At 37.4% G+C, this 21,620-nt stretch overlaps 1 protein-coding gene across 2 annotated transcripts; it reads right to left on the bottom strand.

Moving 5' to 3' along the window:
• Positions 1 to 68: 68 nt before the first annotated feature.
• bmal1a (basic helix-loop-helix ARNT like 1a) lies at positions 69 to 21,620 on the bottom strand. 2 transcript variants are annotated; one of them, XM_077516280.1, is made up of 20 exons: positions 21,460 to 21,620; positions 17,349 to 17,497; positions 16,213 to 16,276; positions 15,467 to 15,614; positions 15,151 to 15,171; positions 14,967 to 14,999; positions 13,792 to 13,821; positions 12,891 to 13,048; positions 11,600 to 11,679; positions 11,376 to 11,468; positions 11,019 to 11,136; positions 10,297 to 10,446; positions 8,590 to 8,836; positions 7,568 to 7,674; positions 6,834 to 6,984; positions 6,670 to 6,749; positions 6,446 to 6,554; positions 6,240 to 6,333; positions 5,824 to 5,917; positions 69 to 4,205 (listed from the first exon to the last, which is right to left on the bottom strand). In XM_077516280.1, exons 3-20 carry the CDS (start codon positions 16,256 to 16,258, stop codon positions 4,048 to 4,050), a joined length of 1,917 nt encoding a protein of 638 aa, XP_077372406.1. In that variant the 5' UTR covers positions 16,259 to 16,276; positions 17,349 to 17,497; positions 21,460 to 21,620; the 3' UTR covers positions 69 to 4,047. The 2 variants fall into 2 exon arrangements, with proteins under 2 accessions (XP_077372406.1, XP_077372405.1); XM_077516279.1 differs by having other exon boundaries at positions 6,446 to 6,557.

Consider the following 21,620-nt stretch of genomic DNA (forward strand, 5'->3'; position numbering starts at 1 on the left):
AATAATAAAAACACAAATGATAATAATAACACAAGCATTTCAACTGATAAAACAACACGAATCCAAACTGACAGAAACAAATAGTTTTATTTTAAAAATATTTCACTGCTGATACAATACACTCATCATACTCATATATTTGCATAAAGTATACTCTTAACATAATATTTATAGTTTGATACATTATTGTCCGGTGAGGGACAGGACATCGATATGGGGAATACGTTATTGTAGTGTCTAGCGTTTAAAACACAGAGAAAAAGCACTACAACAGACAATAAGTGGACGACCTCATAAGCTGCTGACTGACCGTTTTTGTCTGTCACACTCGGAATGGGGGGTGTGCTAACAATATTTTCACTCAGTGCTATCCAATTACAAAGACAGACTTAGAAGAACAAATAATACCTGCCCATATGGAGAGAGCGAGTAGCTTCAGTGTCATTTAAAAAAAAAAATCACTTTAGGTAGTAAAATATTGTGATAAGAGCCGCTTACCACTCATTGGAAGAACAAGAAAGAAAAAAAAAAAAGTTTTGCTCTTCCTCCAACGCTGGACACTGAAACAACTATTTGAAAGTATCTTAAAAACTTACATGACTTAAAGCTCGACTTGGTTTATTCAAAGAATGCTGCGTTCTTTAAACTGAGCTAACCTTGAACAGCCAAAACATCATGACCACTTGCACAACACTTTACGACGATATCCAATAAAAATTAAAACATCTTTTTAGATCCAACTATAGTATACTACAGTTGGATCTAAAAAGTTGTTTTAATTTGTAAGCAGTCAGAGAGGTAGATCAAACACTATTTTTGTAGACTATACTGCAACATATTAAAAGCTGTGTATTTGTGCAAGTGGTCATAATATTGTGGCTTTTTGGGATTAAATCTAGTGCACTTGGATTGCGAGGAACCAAAAATTTCAGTTTTCTTTTTCAGGGTAAATGAGATTTTCTGGGTTATTTTACTTTTCAGCCTATATTCTTACACAAAAACAGTATTATTTTTTTTTCCCCCTCAGAATTCATAAGCAGCCAAAAGGACACCAAATATTAGACCTGATGGTCACTGGATGTTTGAGTAGCATTTTGTGGATCAGTCTTTCTTTTCTTCTTCTTTTTTTCCCCCATTCGTTTTGAAAACACTTTTTTGTAAAACCTTTCAAAATTTGGTCCAATTTCCTTTTGTTTTCTATTGATTTTTATAATTCTTTTATTTTTTCTTTATTTACCTCAGATAAGATAAGATTTGCTTTCATTATTCTTTGAAAATTGCTACTAGAAATGTGCATCCATTTTGAGTGGTGCTGCTTTGCCCTACACATGTTTTCAAACACTTTTCCATGTACACGACCTTTTTGGATGTACTCAAGCGCTGTACTGTACTGTCTCCATACGGGCAGGCGGCGAGCTCCGCTAAAGCTCCAAATCACACGGCTCGTTAGCAGCGTCAGGTGACAAGGTCACGTTGACATTTCGTTATCACCGACGGGATCGCACACTAAAATCAACAACAGACATTAAAGACCTTCCAAGACTTCGCCGTTAAATATTCAGTAGCAATATTATTTCTTATTACAGTTTTACACTGATGCACTTGAATCTTGGTTTTTAGTTATTTTTTTTATTTTTCAATTTTTTTATTGTCCAGTCTATGAAAAAAGAGTTAGGTTACAGTGGGGTTTTTTTGTTTTGTTTTTTTGCCAGTTTCCACTTATCAAGTGCTAAATAGACCAAATTTAATTTTTTTTCCCCCTGCATTAAAATATACCTTGAGGGGTGCACAAAAGAATATTTGGGCCACACTGAAAAACAATGAGAAGAAACTCAAATGTTACAAGCATAAAGTTGTAATTTAACAGGAAAAACTGCAATACTGGAACACATTTGCAAAATCATGCTAACAAATTTGTAATGTTACAAGCCGTAAGTTGTAATATGAAGAAAATGATTTTATGAGAATATTTTGTTTCCATATGGGAATCCTCACGGCCAATTTGTCCTAAATATTCAGGTAAAATACAATTTATATTCACAAAATATTTTTCTTTCCTCAAAAAATTCCATTACGTTAATATTGAAACTTATTTTCTTCCAAAAATAATTCATACAGATAGATATACATATAGACTTTTATACTCCTAGAAGCATAACTTCTTTTTTTTTTTTTTCTATTAAAAAAATAAAATAAAAAAAATAAAAATAAAAAATTCCTGACAAAATATGACTATATACTTTCAAGAATAAAGTAATTCTGTTTGGGGGCAAAAATACACACAAAAAAGCACTAATAATAATATAATGAACGTCAACTTTGTTCTCATAAAATTATATAAAAAAAAAATGTTTACAAATTTTCCAGGAAATAACTTGATACTTTAACATTACATCTTTATTTCTCCCCCCAGAAAAGAGCTAAATTAAATAGACTAAGTGCAATTTCTCGAGAAATTGCGTGGGAATGCTGAAAGCTGAATGCTTATGCTGTAAATTAGAAGATAAATTATGTGAAAATTACAAAGTTTTAATTGAAGTTGAAAGATACATGAATTAAAAAGAACTGAGCAGTATCACCGAGCTGGTAATGATGATCAGTTGTATGTATGGAAGTGGGTGTGGAAAGTGGGACTTAGAAAAAGTTCAACGTAAGTCCCATTGAAAATGAATGGGAAAAAGTTGATATTTAACGTCAAATTGTGCGAGTACTGTAAGTAACGTGGAATCAGATGATATATACCTCGGAATGTGTGAATATTTCAAGCAAGTTGAAATTTGAACGGTGTAAATCGGAAGTATTATGTGGGAGTTGTTTTTCGGCAAAAAAGTGAGGAGAATAAAAATCCGAATAACATATGTGGGATGCTTTCAGCATTCCCACAATAATCGTACAACTTCTTTTCAGTGTGGCCCTAACACTCATTTGTTAATAGATGTGCCCTATCTCCTTATTTAAAAAAAGGAAACATTGGGGTTGGATTAGTGGCTCTGCTTTTTTTGGGTTCAGATTTACAGTGTGTAGCCATCAGGTCTTTCATTAGTTTAGTGACTGGTGTTAAAGGTTTTATTGTTTGTTTGTTTTTTTATGTCCGAGTTTGATGCTAATTAGCTTGCCAGGAAGTCTTTGCCTGAACAAAGTGTGCAAATGTCAAACTGAATGATGAGAGCACTGTTTGTCCGTTTTTGGACATTGCAAAATGTGTGGGCAGAGTGTGTGAGTGTGAGTCTTCAACACACCAGGCTACTGCTTTCGTCACATCTGAACAACTTCTTTGTTTGCTTGTGGAAGAGTTACAAGAGGGCCACAATGTTTTTTTTAGTTTGGTTTTTTTTCCTCCATCAGGATTGGCAGCTAAAATTTGCATAAGAAAAACACGGTTCAGCTTCAAAAGGTCCACTAAGTACAACTTTTTAGATTGTTTTTTTTTTTTTTTTAAACGAGCCATTCAAATCCAGACACAATCCGCAATTGAACAAGTGGAATTTCTAGTAGGAAACAACAGCTGGACATCATCTTCGGATATACGGACAACTGGAATACACCTTCATGTGGAATTCTTGGAGTCAAGTGTCTCCATTGCAACGATCCAGAGGTGAACTGTTGTCCCCATGTCAACTAAAACGCCACATTGTACGCTCGGAGACTAATATCGCCTGTGAGCGTCGAAGCGCTGCCTGTTTCCGAGCAGCTGATTGAGAGGCCCGGAGCCAGTGTTGGAAAGACGACAGCACTGCTAGCCTAACGTCACTGCTCTATTTGGAGAAAAGTCCAAGTGTGGAAGTAACTACCACTGCAAAAGTGCTCATTCTTTACATCTGTTATGAAAACGCCTCATTTTGGTTTCACCTTGAAGCGCATCTTATGCTGAAAATCTCCATTTCCATTTCATTAAGAATGACACTTTTGCAGTGTCGTTGGCAACAGAGTGTGGGAAACTGCAAAGGAAATTTAACAGGAAAGCCAACTCTCTACCGGGCGGCTCTGGTGCAGTGAGGGGGTCTCTCTCTCTCTCTCTCGCTCTCTGCATGCCGGCCTTCAGCTTCCTCACAAAGGCCAAGGCAGATCGCTGAAGTCCACGGGGCCGCCTAAGCCGGCATCTGCCTCCAGGAGGGACATGATGACGGCCATGGCCGCCTCGTCGTTGCTGGGGCTGCTGGAGCCGGGCTCGTCCATGATGTCGATACTCAGGTGGGAGTTGTCGCCTGAATTGAGGGATGCGAAAGGCGGTTAGAGTGACTGAGGGTGTACATTTAAATGGGAAGTCAACAAAAACATTTGCTTCAGAATAATATGTTTTATGAGTCCCCACTGGTCTAAACACAGATTAATGTTATGTTTGTGGAATTTGAACTAAAGTGGAAGGCAACCCAAAAAAGCTTTCTTGGCAATAGTATGTTTTATGCAGCCCCACTAATCTAAATATGGTAATCTGGGAAGTCCACCCCCCATCCCCAAAGAAAAACAAAAAATCTTGACAATAATATTTTATATATATGACCTCATTCTGATTAATATTACATTTGTGGAATATGAATTATAAAGCAAAATTCAGCTGTTCTTATCCAGCTCAGGGGGCGGCCATTTTGCGGCCATGACATCACAGTTGCTCAGGTAACAACCAATCACAGCGCAGCTTCAGAAACAGGTGTGCTGTGATTGGTCAATGCCTGAAGAACTGTGATGTCATCTTCAGTCGACAGCAAGTGGCAAAATGGCTGCCCCATGCGATGGACAAAAAAAGGTTGCATTTTGCTTCATAACACATTCCACAAATGTAATAATAATCAGAATGTCATGTTTAGACTAGTGAGGACACATATAACATATTATTGTCAAGAAATGTTTAGTGTTGACTTCCACTTTAAGCAGCAAAGTCCAGCAGTTTTTTGTTTTTTTTTATCAATATCAGAAGGCGGCCATTTTGCCACTTGTCGAGTGAAAATGACATCACAGTTGCTCAGCTCTGAGGTAACAACCAATCACAGCTCACCTTCAGGAAACAGGTGAGCTGTGATTGGTAGTTGCCTGAGGAACTGTGATGTCATCTTCAGTCGACAGCAAGTGGCAAAATGGCTGCTCCGTACGATGGACAAAAAAGGCTGCATTTTGCTTCATAACACATCCCACAAATGTAATATTAATCAGAATGTCATGTTTAGACTAGTGAGGTCACATAGAACATATTATTGCCATGAAATGTTTAGGTCGACCTCATCTTTAAGCAGCAAAATCTAGCCATTTTTATCCAATTAAGAAAGGCGGCCATTTTGCCACTTGTTGTCAATTGAAAAAGGCATCACAGTTGCTTTGGGCTCACGAAACAACCAATCATGGCTCAGCTTTAGAAAACAGAGATATCTAAGAAAAAAATAATTTAATTATACAATCTCAGCGTGTTGGGCAATATCATATCACCCTCTACTGTTGACAGAAACATCACAATTACATCATCACACGTTCACATCCACTATACAGCATACGTTGTGCCATGTGACCAAACCCTGAAAACAGGTTAGCGGACTTCTTGTGTATGCTGCGATAACTATCAAATAATTGACAATAATTAATGACATGATAGTTTCAACTAAATTTTAGAAGGTTTGGTTTCAAACCTCTGAGAGAGTTTCTTATTCCACAAACACAATCTTAACCAGAATACTCTGTATTGACGGCAGGCGGACGGACAGCTGTCTTGCCGGCTTATTGTGTGAAAGCTTCTGTGCATTTGAGTCCAAGATCCCACCTTAAACCCTCCCAGTTTTTGCTGTAATGGAAAAGCAACAGAGGCTGTGTGGTGTGATGCTAGCGTGAAAGACTCACTCATGATGGACTGGTTGGAGTAAGGGTAGCCAACAGAATCAGGCCCAGGAAGGATCCCAGTGCTGGCCAGCTCAGGTGTCCCTCCATTGTGAATCTAGCAACATGACACACATCAGTTACTCAAGCGCAAATCTGTTGAAATCTGATGGGACAACATTTGGTTCTCAAAATCACAGTGACCAACATTCAATGTTTTTGGGTGAAAATGCGTTACAAGATGTTTTTTCTTACGACTAGCTTAGCATAGAGACTACAAGCTGATTAGAGGAGCATACATAATCGACTCTGCATTGATACTGTGTCTGTGACTATAATGATTTTCCCATAATGTGTGTCTTAGGAATAATGTGCTTATCATCAACATTTTTTTTAAATGTTTCTGAACTTTTCAAGTAGGTATGTGTAGCCTGTGTTACCTTCTTTCCCCCAGGAGAGCAGGTGTCCGGTGGAGGGGTACTAGTGATGTTCAATGGGCTCGAGCCACAGCTGGATGGGGAGGAGCCTCGGATCCTGCAATCAAAAACAGTGAATGACTTGTCAACAGTAAGAAAACATGAAAAGGAGGATCAAAAGGGCAAATACAGCTTCTCATACACCACATCACCATTTAATATACTCTTACTTTTGGATCTCCATCACTTCCTCTGCGATCATCCTTCCAATTTTTCCAGCTCCTGCTCTTGTGCCGCCGGGAATGCCAGGCACCGTCTGCAATGCCCGCCTTCCTCCACCTACTAGTCAACAGCAACCCAATAGAGGAGGGTTTTAACAAGTCATGGGTCAGTACTGATTGGCAGGAGCAACCGTTGCCTGTTTATATAATGCCAGACAGCATTTGAAGCTTACCCTCTGAAGGGAGAACACTGTCCATACTCTGTGGGGAGGCAGCAGATTGAGTGTAATCGGATCCTTCCACCACAGGACACCTAGAGAGAGAGAGAATCACATGGAAATGATCTGTTTCACAACGAGACTTTCTGACATCCCGTCTAATGTCCTCTGCCACTTACGAGACGACGGTGTTAGTGGAGACAATATATTCCACCTCCTTGGTCCAGGGGTTCATAAAGCTGAACCATCGACTCCTCAGTGTGATGAAAGAACCGTCTTTGATCTTGAATTTGTAAGAGTTGGTGCTAATCTTCTCTCTCATTTGCAGCACTACAACAGTAAACAGAATAAATATATGAAATGATTTGTGGGACTTCAGCTTTCTCTTTGTTGTTTTAGTTAGGGCCCGACCGATTAATCGGCCACCAATTATAATCAGCCGATTATTGGCCTTCAAACATCGGCCAATTGGGCCAAATTTTCCCTGTGAACCATTATAGAAGAAAACCGAAGTTTCCGAGGCTGTGAAAGTACCTCGAATGCACCATTTTGCTTGCGTAGCATTAGCAACAAGCAAGTGTGTAGCGTATGTTATTCTGTAGTCCCTAAGCGTCCTTTAAGTTGTTTAATGACACCGCAGTTGGCGCTAACTATAAAACTAAATACACAACATTAATAGTTACATCCACTGTATATTTAAATACAAAACATGCTTCGTTTTTAAAACAGGAAGTTAGTAAATGCTAACAGGAAGTTAGCATCGGGATTGTTTTTCTTTCAAATAACGAATATCCACACACAAGTATTGTGGGAACACATACCCACAGATGATTACCAATGTACATTAATTGGCGTCAGTGTTAGAACTTTGACAGTTGATTTGAGTTCATCAGACTGAGGCCTTTCCAAATACCTTGTCTGTGGCACTCTGCCAGATGGCCGATATCATCCTGGTGGAAATACTCGTAGAAGGAAGTTCCTAGCAGCTCCTGGGGTAGGTAGGCCAGAATGGCTGTTGCTCTTTATATTAAAAAAAAAAAAAAAGAGAGAGATGGTGAAAAAAAAAAAAAAAAAGAATATAGACTTTATGTAGAACTCACAGCTCATTTTAAAATGTATCATCACAAAACAGTAGTAATATCACATGTTTATTGCAAAAAACGGTGCTTTGCACTTTGTAATTAATTTATTGTTTGTATCATTTATAATATTTGTGAATTATAAAATGTTATGCCTTAATTTCTGACTCCATCTTTGGCTCATTTGTTTTCAATTCATGATGTTATTTGTCAAATGTTGCACATTAAAAAAAATAATTGTTCAACTGAAATTTTTTTTTAGAGGTTACATTAACATTTATTACCACAAACAACAGAACAAAAATACCGAAAATTGGTACCGCTACAGAGAAAGGAACCCATCTTTACTGTTGAACATGCATGCAGGGATAAACTTTCTCAGTAGCCTGCACGACTCATCTTCACTTCCTCAACCAAAGCTTCTGCAGACTAATTTATATTTTTGAAGAAAAAGTTGGGGTACATCTTGCAGCACAACCCCAAACAAATGTGGTGACAAATCAAATCTTAAAGCTACTGAACACAGAAAATGTAATTCTACTTGCTACTGCCACCTGTGGCCGAAAAATGAAACTGCATTTTCCCTTCTTCACCTACACAACGCACAGATGATGTCACATCTGCAGACAGTGGGTGGGAAATTCGAACCCGAATCCAGTCTGAAAACTATTGGCCAGAGGCTTGGAGGAGTTCCCATTATGAACAGCTAAGATGTTAATCTACTAATTAAAACATGTTTCAGTCATAGATGGTCAAATAAAAAGGCTATGTAAAGACAACTTTGGGCAAATTGCTACAAAGTGCTTCTTTAAGATTCCAAAAGTTTGATCTGATGATTTGCATAGTTTTGGCTTACCTCTGGTCAACGAAGACAAATTTGCCGTCAATGGCATGCCGTGAAACATACTCGGTGGGCTTCACCCTGATGTCTGCCAAGCTGGGCTGGGGGACAATATGCGGGTGTAGTCGACCAATGGCTACCAGGCAGCTCAAGTTGCAGCCTTCGTTATCAGGCTCGTTGTCTTCATCAAGACCCATCTTTGTGGGCGGCCAACTTTTTAGGTATCCCGTGCTGTGGATCGTGCAGAAGCTCTTGCGATCAGCTGTGATGGAAATACGGCAGGTTAAATATAAGAAGAAGTAGACAGCAAAATAAACTCATCTTTGGTGTGGTCAAGTATGATGCACAGCTTTTGCCATCACAATTCACTTCGCAACAAGCCATTGACGAACCAATCAATCGTGTGGGTGCTATGACAAACCGAGGACGGATGCGGTGCCGCATCTCGCTGCAAAGCGAGCAAGCTCTGCATTGCACCACGCTGCATCACACTCAAATGTTCAATTCGAGAGCAGCGTCACAAATGAATGCGAATTCAAATCGGAGAAGAGCTGGCGGCGTGATTTCAAAGTGTTCTCAGCCAACCAGCAGGAAAAGCATTCCTGTTTCTTTGTAGTAGGCTGCTTGCTACAAAAGCACATCCAAATTTGCTGCCTTAGATGGCGCACACCAAGAATACCAAGTGCAGTGTGAAAAGGCCGTAAGTGTCTTAAGTGAACCACTACACCGTGTTCCAAATTATGCAAATGGTGCACTTCTCTGAAATTATAGTCTATGCAAATTGCACTAAGCAATCAAGTTATTAACTGTAAGACAATGATTTGAATGTTATTAAACAAACCTCCAAGTTTTGTTTAAAAATAAAAAGCACTCCAAGTGCAAAATAGTGCATCTATAATAAAAAATCCAGAACTCAAATTGTATGATTTTTTAAAGAACGTATTTGTATGTTTATGCTAGTGCTTTAAATAAGGATTTATTTTTGATTTTTTTGTTGTTTTTTTGAGATTGTGGACATGCACCTATGAGGAAAATTTCAGACCTCTCCATAATTTCCAAGTGGGTGGTGAAATCCATATTAACTTCACAATAATGATTCTAATCATTTTTCATTAATTATTAGAGAATGTTGAACACAAAAACAAGCACAGAAAAATACATCTATTTTTATTCATTTATAGTTTAAGAAATAAAGAGACAGAAAATATCTATGCCATGCTGGTCAGATTTGTGCGTCAAATGTGCATAAACTACAAATTGAGCTAGTCAGTGTAGCTCACCACCTTTGCAGTTTCATGGTACTAAATGCTAAAGTACATTACACTGGGTTAATCATTGACAGTTTGCAATTACTGTACTATCGGCAAAAAGTAGTCATATGCAATGCTATAAAAAACAAAACAAAACATTGCATTACGATGAGGGTTTCCATGTAACACTGCACTACATTTCTTTTATATTTGTATCTTTTCAGAAATTGATGGATGGATAATAAAATAGATATACGCTTAAGAGGGCAACTTCCTTTGTTGCGTAATGCCAGGTGTGAGTGAAGTGTGGCCATAACAAGGATGTAGCCTTTTAAAAATAGAAAAGGGACATAGAGAACAGTTTTCGTAAGGTGGCAGCTCAAGTTCCTGCATATCAAAATTACGATGACAAAGGAAAAAGATTGATTGGAAATAACATGTTGAGTATATGGAATTGACTGCAAAACACTACCTTTTTTCTTTGAGCAGGTTGAGGGAAAGTCTTTATCCTCGACTTTGACAGATGGCCTGTTGCACTTCATTCTACAGAAAAATGACCGTCTGGCACCGGAACAAAGTCTAGACGGTCCTGGCGTGATGTCTGTTTTCACCGGAAGACCAGCTGCAATACAAAAAAATAAAAATAATTAAAAAAAATATTATTTTTTTTTTAAAGTTTAGAAACTAAAAGCCAGATGAGCATTAAACATTTTTTTGATGCTACAGCAAACAAAATTATTGTCCATATACACATATATCCTCCTGACTACCAGGAAAACAAATATTGTCCAATCATGTTTATTTTGATATTCCGCAATCTTTGTGAAGTAACAGGAGAACAACAGGAGCTTTTTCAATGTCAAAAATGTCATTTGCGCACCGTTACAAGCACTGTTGTTGTTGCACCTCGTCACAATAAAAGTGTCTTGACTGATGTCGCTAGTAAGCAAGTAACACTTGCAAAACCCTCGCAAAGTCAACAAACACGCACTGCACCATTGACAAAGGAAGTAAATGTTGGCAAGACACCAATGACACCGCCATCATCTACATTACTCGATGCAAGTGGCTAAAAGTTTCCTTTATGTTTGATATGCGCTCAATATTCAGTTTCCACGCTGGTACTCTGTATCATAGCGACATTAATGATTATATCTGGAGGTGCGCATATGCGGTGCTGAGATAATTGCTTACTTTTAGCATCAATAAGCCGTTCTCGTGGGGCTGTATCGGAAGAAGACAGCTGTTCTTTGACCTTGGCGATGTCCTTAGGATGTAGGTAGTCGAAGAGACTCTGACCTATGAGGTCGTTCTGAAAAAAAAAAAAAAAAAAAAAAAAAGAATAGGTAAATGTCATTTGTGTCACTGTGTGACACTGCATTTCCGTAGCTTTATTTAGGTTTATACCCAGACTATTAAGAGTGACAGAATGTCAAACACAACCAACCAAGTTAGAATTATTTTCTACTTGTACAGGTTGACAGGTTAAATCACAAGCTTTATAACAACACAACTGTTTTATTTGGTATGTTGTACACATTCATTGCATACCTGGCTGTAGTTAAGAATCTTGTAAACAGATTCCGAAACAAATAGAATCTTTCCTCGATCACATCCAACCACAAACAGGAAACCATCAGCAGCCTGCATTATGAAACAGATAATAAATGAAATGTACTTTTTTCCCCCCAGACATTCCAGTGGACTTTCAACAGTTCCCGAAATTTTGAAGTTAAAATTACGAACAAAAGGTTTGACGACTGAGTAGCACTCACCCTTAGTATCAAATGTTTCAGCTCATCGTCTGAAAGGAAGGAAGGTTTGTAGTTGGCCTCTGTATATGGATTTGCAGCTCCTGCGTGCAAGAGTAAACGATGTTATCACAAACCAGGAATCATTTGAAACGTTTCAATTGATTATCCTTTCTCTACCTGACCAACTAGTTTTATTTTTGATACTTTAATGCAATTCAATTAACACTAGTAGTCGCAATGATGTGATAATTGATTAGGAGCTGATCAAAAGTTGATGACTGATCTGATAAAACAGTAACCATTGAAAAGAAGGACTAATGGGTATGTACACACATTTTGACATCAAACAGTATCCAGAAGTTGTTTTAAAATACATTTAGAAAATTGATGGAACTTGTAAAAAATAAAAATGCCGTTTTGGCATTCTAGAAATTGATTGCTAACATGTGGGACTCTTCTGTGAGCAGATAAAAGCATAAAATTCCATATCAAACTTATTGCATGTCTTTGCAATATGCATATTGCATAGGCAAATATCGTGATATCGCTATTTTTTCGATATATTGTGCAGCACTATCATCCACTTAAAACATCAAAAACACTATGGCAGTGTTTGAAAGCCTATGAAGGAGCCTCCGCTACTAACGAAACTGCCCCAAAACCAGCCACGAAGAAAGATCTGGGGCTTGTTCACATCGCCGCTGCATTTGAAAAGTGCAAACATTTTTTTTTGTTTTGCCAGACATGGCCCAAGGGCTAAAACAATCTGATTTCATCATGAAAATGATGGGCGCTTGACGACCAAGCCTTTACTATTGTTGAGGACTGGCTTTTGTCATCTAATAAACCACTTGCTGCTATCATTTGTACTTCCGAGCCGCTGCTATTTTTGGATGTATGTTTGCTAGCAAAATGCAATGTGATGCACCCCACCTATAGATGGAAAAATAAGGACATAAGCTTCACTACTTATTTATGGACATGTGATGTTTGCCTTAATAGCTTTGTGGCATCTGACTGCATGGCTGAATCACAACTTCAAACTAAAAATAAACTTGCAATTCTAGAGACAACTGTTATTATGTGAAAATGGTGATATAATATTTGATTAGGACACATTTTTGAAGATTTGTTTTTCTCTCTAGGTGTGCAAAAACTCAACTCTACGTTAAAAAAAATAAATAAATAAATAAAATATCGGTATTGGTTTTGTCTTGAGCAAACATTTTAATGTAATTTATCAGATCGATTTAGAAAATATATACTGTACATGTATATCATGCAAGATGTAAGTGGTGTAGTCCATTCTAACCTCTGAGTGTCTTCATGTGCTGAACAGCCATGCGAAGAACTGTGAGCTTGTCCAGTTTCCGGGACATAGCATTACATGTGGGCACCAGTGCCGCCAGTTCATCAATAAAGCTGTTCATCTTGTCCCTTCGACGTTTCTCAATCTGGCTGTGAGCCTCCCTGTGAAGAAGCATAGAGGAAATGTCAACATTAACACATGATCAACATTTTGGTCTATTTTCCAACAGCCACTGAAACATAATTTATGTTTGTGCATTTTCTGTATTGTCAATTTGAAATTATGCCGTTTTTTTTAATAAAGCGATGGAAATTAATTTTTTTAAATCCTATTTATCGACTAAACGACAAAATAATCGATAGACTAATTGATTATTATAATTATTTTAATTTTTTGCTGCCATATTTGTATTTTTGAACACATCCATGATTCTAGAATATGGATTTGGAATAATGATTTTGGGTGAGAGTCTGAGCTTTACTGTTCTTGGTTCTTGTAATATACATTTCCCAACAAAATGTGACATACTGCAGAGTGACTCATGTTTTTTTGTTCTTCATGATGCATTTTTAAAAGTGGTGTCACTTATACTGCGGAACAATTTATAGTCCAAAAAATCTGTCACTCTTAAACGACAGAAGAAGAATACAAAAGTAGGAATGTGAATTTTTGTTTTACTCTTAAGTCTGATTTAATATTCAGGACTTAAGAACCATACCTCTAACCATCACATGTTCCATCTTAATTTCGGCTTTGTACTTTTATCTTTCCAGAGCTCTATTCTCCTGATTAATGTCTCTTAACAAACACACCGTCTCAAACCAGGCAAAACGACAATTTATGTGTGCGGCAAAGCAACACACAACAACAGACAAAAGAAAACAAAACAAAAAAAGTGATATACCTGGCATTCTTTATTCGGCCTGGTTGGTCACTGAGAAAAGAAAAATATGTGCAGTGAATACAAGATCACAAAACATGACTATTTTTTAACAGTTTTTTTATGTTGATATATTATTGTATATTTGATATTTTGACAGTACAAATAAGGGTTGAATAATTTTTTATCATAATCAAGATTCCAGAAAAAGCAATGACGTGATCGTCAAAGCTTCTTTTTCTCTCTCTCTTTTTTTTTTTTTTTTTGCAGCACTCCTGACTGACCCAGATTCTGTTGTGTCAACTCTCTCACACATGAATGCCGTCTCCTTCCTCTCCCGCCAAGATCTTCAATCTGAAGCAGCATGCAACTCAAACTGTTGTTTGCAAAGTGCGGGGAATAATTAGCACTGATGCACCGCGCCGAGGCACAACTTACAAGCTCTGTTTGCTAATAAGCACAGCTAAACATTATTCTCCCGCAGTGCAGTACCTTCAAAGCAATTAATCATCGTCTACGTGGCGGCAAATAAGGTACACTTGTAAGCATAATTATCATTAGAGGCAAACATGGAGTTAGCATCACAGACAGAGGAAGGAGAAAAAGTCACTGGTGTTCAGTTCATTTTTCACAGAAGTCTGGCTGGAACCCCGTTTAAGTGGAGAGAAACCAGCTGTGAACAGCAAATTACCAAGTAAATTAATAAATATCTAGTGCAGGGGTTTTAGTTTGCTAGTTTCTGTTTGTTGAATGTTCATTGGGAATGAATGGGGATTTTTGTTGTGCAAAATTTAATATTTTGGGGAAAGAGTGAATGTTGGAATGAGGAAAAAAAACTCGTTCAAAAACAGACACCATTTGAACCCTTTAGCAACTGTCTCACTATCAAAATTTGACAAATGACACATTCTATGTTCCCCAAGCAGTATTAAAGATTATATTATGTCATGTGGAGACGCCACCTTGTACAAAAAAGCCTCCACCGAGGCACTTGATAACACCCCTGGCCAATATACTTTAAGGGGAACTATACTACATGAGCGTGCTGCACATTCACCCTAGGCTAAGCAAATGATTCATTGACTAATAATACCACATCACAAGACATCAAATCCAATATATTTTAAGTGGATGTTTGTTTGTTTTTTTCACAGAAATGCATCAAGAATGTAACAATTTATGCAATGGTGGCATCTTACCTTCCCAGTTTATCTTTGTCTGGGTCCATATCACTAATGAGGAGGAGAGACAATACCAGTTTGAGGAACATACAAATAAAATGCAAACGTGCACGGAAGCTAGGTACAGTAAGTTTATGTTCATAAAGAACCCACTGAATCTAATATATTCAATGTATTGTGATTCCTGAAGGTTTGAACTTACTCAAATGAGAAGCCATCGATCCTGCAAAGAAACACAAATTGATTGGTCAGTTCTTATTGTTGTGCACGTATTCATTTTTACAGATCTTCAATTTTCTTCATACAATTATGCTGCAAATGCTAAATGCTAATATTTTTTCACAAAAAAATCTATCAGACAAAAAGCATGTAGAGAGTTTGTCATTTATTATTTCTTGTTGCGAAAACAATGCTACAGGGAATAAGGTGTACGTCCGCCAGTACGTATACGAGTATACTATACATAGACTTTTGTTTTCTCTTGAAGCTTTCTTTGTTGTTGTTCCTTCTTTACTCACTGATATTCTGTGGTGCTGCCCTTCCTCTTCCGAGTGTAGTCCATGCCAGGAGTGCTGATGGAGCTGGAAATGAGGTCGGTCGAGCTGGGGGACATGAAGTCAGTCATTGTAGAGGAGATGTCCATCCTTTGGTCTGCCATCAGGTCATCTGACACAAAAGAGCATAATTGTTGATGTGGGACCGCAGCTGAGGAAAACGTTTGCATTAAAATATCTGATGATATTGTAGAAAATGTGTTGTTCAAGAAAGTACACCTTAAAACAGCCCTTTTCGCAGTAAATATGTGGTTTGATTAGTATTGCAAATAGAAGATGTTTCAGTTATTTAGGGAAAAAAAGAAAATCACCATTTTTAAAACATATTATTCAGTTTACAAAAATGGTTTTCTCAATTTCAGATTTACTCATTTTGTTCCTGTTCGTTAACTATAATAAAGTCTGGTATTGTGTCTATTGAAGCTACTAAAACGCAGAAAATTCATTTTCGAGTCACTGCTGCCACCTGTTGATAAAAGATAAAATTGCACACACCCTTTTTGACGTACAAAACGCGCACATGATGTCACATCTGCAGATGGAGGGCGGGGAATTCGAACACAAATCCAGTCTAAAAAAAATATTGCCCAGAGCTTGCAGGAGTACCCATTGTGAACAATTAAAGTGTTAATCTAATTATAAGATGTTTCAGTATTGTACAGATATATTTGGCCAAAAAGTTACAAAGAGCAACTTGAAACCACACTCACCACAGATGTTCATCACAGCCTCGGTGTTAAAATCATCTCCTTCCATCCACTCTTGAGCCCTCAACTGAAAGCAAACAAACAGACAAACAAATAAATAAAACATCTGACTGTAACTATGCTTTGTATATAAAATGGTCATAGAAATCGCACATTGCACAGAACTGCTTTGACAAATGGACTATAAGCATCATGTAGTCAGCCCTATTGCTTACTTCCATCCATCCATCCATCCATTTTCTTGAAATGTACTATTCACATAACTTTAAAAGTATTTTCTTACATTTATGAAAGAACGGCACTTTGACAATTCATAATATTTTTAATTTATATTTACAATTATGTAAACATTTTCATCTCATCCATGCTGATGTTAATGTTTGTGTAACGCTTAAGTAACTCGTTATTTTCAGAAATAAATTAATAATTTAAGCAGTTATGGCCTCTGTAAAATTTAATTTGGAATTTAATGTTTGTGGAGCTTTTTTTTTTTTTTTTTTAAAGATTTCCTTGATATGTAAAAACTGATGTTCCACAATTAACCATTATCGGATTGAACTGAAATGAATCTAATCTAATCGAAATGAACTCTTGTGAATCGAAATCGATTCAATTGAGGAAATTTGAATCGATACCTAGCCTTAAAAGGTTTCTTGCTATAGTAAAGATAAAACTAAAAAACTTGAATGAAGCACAATTATGGTCAGAATTTCCCACAGCATTTTATTAGCCCAGTGGCTCACCAGGCTTTCCTACGTCACTGCCTAGGAAATCCCAAAACTTGTGAAAATAGAAATGCAACAACAAAATATTTTTTTAAAATAAATAAATAAATGAATAAATAAATATTATTAGGATATCTGAATGTGCTCAAAGATGCAGTGTTCAATGTGCAGGGTTGAATAGCGTGCAGTGATGTTAGTTTTGAGTTGTAGAGTTTTGGTAGTTAAATACAAAGTTTTGAAATCAATGAATAATTGTTTTTAATAAAAATGAGTTCAATAATAAAAAAAATCTTATTTAATACAGCAGTACCATAATAACTGAATGTATGGGAACAATAACTTTGGAAAATTAAGGTAACGGATGAATCCCAAAGTGTTTCTAATATGAGACTGTGAAAGAGACACTTGAATTACCTCAATAAGAAATAGGAACAGGCCTCCTTGATTGGCCGAGTACTATATAGACAGTGTGGTCGGCCTCAATCTTGTGTGGTCTCTGGTAGGCAAGTAATGTGCTCCCAATCTGATCTGATCCCTAAGTAACAGGTGAAGCCAGTGTAATTCTGGAAAGAGATGAAAAGATCAGTGAGAGAGGGAAATCAAAACTAAAAAAAAATATTGAACATTCTATTTTAAAACAAACAATGATTACAGACTTAATTTCAAGTGCAAGATACTGAAACTTAAATGTTATGTTAAAGCTTTTTCTACATCATGTATGTTCCACCAATCCCCAAATGAGTGCAAATAGTCCTGGCTTTCTGACTGCGACTACGCCTATATCTTCCCCTCAGTATGGAGTATTGCTGTGGTGGGTGACGACATGCACATCCCCTCAGATATGTAGTATGGTGTCAGCGAGCATATGACACAAGAGGGAAAGAAACTGAAAAAACAAAGTGTTTATCAAGCAAGCGCACATGCTCACATGCGCACCATGCATGAGCTTGACACGGGCTGCAGTAACGGTTTAGGCCAGAGGTGGCAGTCACAAGTAAAAAAGTGACAAATTCTACAATACACCTTTAAGTTCCATACAAGAAAAAGCACCATTACAATTTATCTGTGAGTGTGTCTGAGTTGTAGTCACCATTCATTTTGCAGGGATCAACCAAGAATCAGTGGAAAGTACAAATAAAAAAAAAGCTGAGTAACTGATGGATAATGCACAGAATAAACAGCACATATTTGAGACGCTCTACTGTTAAAAAAAGAAGAAGAAGAAAGAAAAAAAAAGTATGTTCCGAATTGGAAGGGGTGGGGAATTGAAAGAAATACAGTGACAAGAATGTGGAAGTACTGGTACATCAAACTTAAAAAAGTGCTATTGTAGTAAGTAGTGTCAGACTGGCATTTAAAGAGTGGCTAGATAGAGTCTTACTAAGACAAGGATCCAGCCAGGAACAAGAAAACCACAGTGCCAGTCCCACTGAAAAGAACTGGTTGCTGGAGTGAAAAACTGGGTCAGCAAGGCTCAATGGTCTTAAGCCAGCCAGCCTCTATTTCCATCCCAAATCTATTCTTTCCTAAAATCACTGAGTCAACAAGCCATTAAGTTTCATTTCCCTGCTTTACAGTCTACACTACACCCATTCAGAAAACCTGCAACAAGCCTATTCGTGAACAAAGAAATATTTAGGCACAAACTCCCACCTTCATTCAACTAAAACATGACAACCAGATATAACATGGTTAAATGGATTTCACAGCATAAAAAGGCATTGATTTATGGATGAATTATGACCTAAGAACCGTGATACGGAAGAAATCGGCAGATACTAGGCAATTTACACCCCTATCGATGTCTGTTGCTCCGTACACCAGTAGTTTCTTTCCTTTTCATCAAATTACAAATAGTTGTATTGACTATGCCCAATGTTTTTCTGCAATAGCGCTGATTGATTTTCCCTCATCTCAGCTTCAAAATGATTTGAATTTCTCCCATTGACATCTCTCTGGTCATTATGTTTGCTTAATTAAGAGCAAATGCAGTTTTCACAGGTGAAACCAAGACAAAAACAGGTTGTCCAATGTTTAAGCAATCAATCTCAAAGGAAACATCTGAGCAGCAACAAACACCTATCAGCCACATGTTCTTCTATTGCTCACTTGAAAAGTTGGTGCGTTCAAACGGTGTTCTGTAGAGCTGGGTGAGACGGCCAAAAAATAGAATCTTGATTTTATTTTTCCCCAGTCATTGTGGATGATGATGATTTTAATCAAAGTAATCAATCTAACAACCATTTCAAGGTTTCATTTATCCATCCATCATCTAACTGTTTATCCTCATGATTGCAAAACAGGTCCTGTGCAAAAACGTTCAGACAACAATAATGTATCCTGACTTTAAATTAGTTTTAACGTAAACTTAAAATTCACAGCTAATTAGATGTTTGAATCATAAATGATCAACGAAAAGGCTATTTTAAAGATGCCTTTGGGCACATTTCTACATTGAGCAACTTTCAAATAAAGTTCAATAGAAAAAAATGATGAGAGTAAATGAAATAAAAGGATTCATAAATCAAACCTTTCCACATGAGACCTGAATGTTGACTGAATGTTTCTTGAAACTATTGTGCCGATGGTAGGGGCCATATTGTGATTTGTGACGCATGCTCTGCATTTCACAACAAACCTCCACCCATTTGCAATAAATAAGCAAAATTATTGCAAAATAAAAATGAGGCAATAAAGTTTTAACAGACTACTGGAATATAAGATTTAAGATTAAAGCTTTGACTCTGTTGATTTGGGCGATGAGATTCATAATGTCACAATCAAAAAAATGTACTGTTCTTTATTTGGCACACTTGGTGCTCTGCTGCCTGTAAAACTAGAAATGCATGGCTGCAGACCTCATGACCTAATGATACCGTATACCATGCACCATAAACATTCAACAAAACAATAAGCCTCTAATCAAGATCTGCTGTTAACAATTTGACCCTTTCATGTTGCTAAATGAAGTAACCAAATTTTAACAAAAAGCTCACAATATGATGCTGTTCAACTTTTACACCGCAGCAAACTACAGTATTTTTCTGCAAATGTGAGGGAAGCTACGATTTCAAATCACTCGTTACTTTACAGTTGAAATTATCTTGCTACATCTTTGTTCTGATGCCAGTAATCTCTTTTAACTGGTTTTGCTCGATAGTACGCATTTCCTGAATTTTTCCAATCCAGTTCACCATGTAAATAAATATTACTACCAAGTGTGGCTCAAATGAAACTGATATCTAATTATTATTTTTGAAAATGCCACAACTTCAACATGCTGCAATCTTTGGCCCATGTCGATATCTCTGATACTGTGTGTAGTTACCACAAACTTGAATGTGACCCAAATAGAACTGTGACTCGTGTTCTGTTCACAAAAATATCTGTGGCACTGTATGACATAACAGTTTAATAGTGTGATACAAAAGTGTAGCTCGTGAACAACAAGTAGAACAAAGTTTTCTACATTTTTTTTAATAACCATGCCATTAATAAATGGTACCGTTCTTCTGAGTCACAGGAACATTCCGCTTATCAAGATGCCTTCCTGGCAACATTAATTGATGACAATGACAGTTCCTATTCTGGGTATCTGCAACAAGACATGTCTGAAATTCCCATTTTTAAAAAAAGGTTCAAGTTCCAGGGTAATTTTCTAAACGGACTTGCCAAAGAATAATTGGCTATGAATGCATGGCAAGGCTGTGGATCACAAATTATTAAAAAAAAAAAAAAAATGCGTACCAGCCCAAAACTGACAAAAATCTCATCATGCATGCATCATTCAAATGGACGAATACAAGTTTTAACACGAAAGCGTGAATAAGCCTGGAAACATTTGATATCGTGAGCCCCCTCCGAAACCACGACAGCTACATCTTAAAACACATTATTGATAAAATCATATAGAAACATCTGCAAAGAGAAGCACTCGCGCTGGCGTCGCATTTTCACAGCTAGTGCCAACCAACATCGTCACGACTTTCATTACCAAATATGAGCCTGTCGTATCGAGGCATTTCGGGGTTAAGGGTGGGCTTCCGCCACACCTCGCCGCGTGCTTTACGGAAATAGTTCATGTAGGTTTTTGAAGTTTTCGCGATGCTGTCGAAGAAAACGATGCACTAGTTGATTGCGAAGGCCTGTTTACATAGCTAGCGTGCTAGCTTTAGGTAGCATTGTTCACCTGGTCGTTAGCACCGGACACGGTACTATTTCACAAACATACAGGCAGGGGTTTAAAATTCTAGAGCTGTCTTTTAAGATTCGGTTAGCTGTAAACGTAAATCCAACCCATGGGCATGGATTTCACCACTATATAATTTATTCCATTTGACTAATAGCATTTGACTACTAGCCGCGGAATGCTCGCTGTCAAGAATTGGCCGGCGAGGTAATGTCCCTCCTTCCCAACGCTGGGAAAACATCGACGACATACATCATGGATGAACCCCGGAGAAGCAGAAAAGTCTCCGATATATAGCACCGACAGTACGCATGTTGGTTTTCATTTAATACTTACATTTGGTCCGTTCGGATTTGAATATCCATTGAAGGCCACTGGGTAATGTGTTATAGAAAGTAAAAGAACTGTGACATAAACGATTTTCAATCGGTGACCCAGTTTCTCTTCACCGTCATGCCTGTCGGACCACTAACCTAGTTTTCCAACCAATGGCCGTC

This window comes from Festucalex cinctus, chromosome 3 (assembly GCF_051991245.1).
Source record: "Festucalex cinctus isolate MCC-2025b chromosome 3, RoL_Fcin_1.0, whole genome shotgun sequence".
NCBI classification, from domain to species: Eukaryota; Metazoa; Chordata; class Actinopteri; order Syngnathiformes; family Syngnathidae; genus Festucalex; species Festucalex cinctus.

Bases quoted from the DNA above. Each gene is read 5' to 3' on its own strand.
- bmal1a (XM_077516279.1), bottom strand. From the start codon at position 16,258: ATGGAAGGAGATGATTTTAACACCGAGGCTGTGATGAACATCTGTG. The intron at 15,615-16,212 runs GTGAGTGTGGTT...CTTTTGTGTCAG, and splicing joins GGCTGTGATGAACATCTGTG to ATGACCTGATGGCAGACCAA. The intron at 15,000-15,150 runs GTAAGTTCAAAC...CCTCCTCATTAG, and splicing joins ATCGATGGCTTCTCATTTGA to TGATATGGACCCAGACAAAG.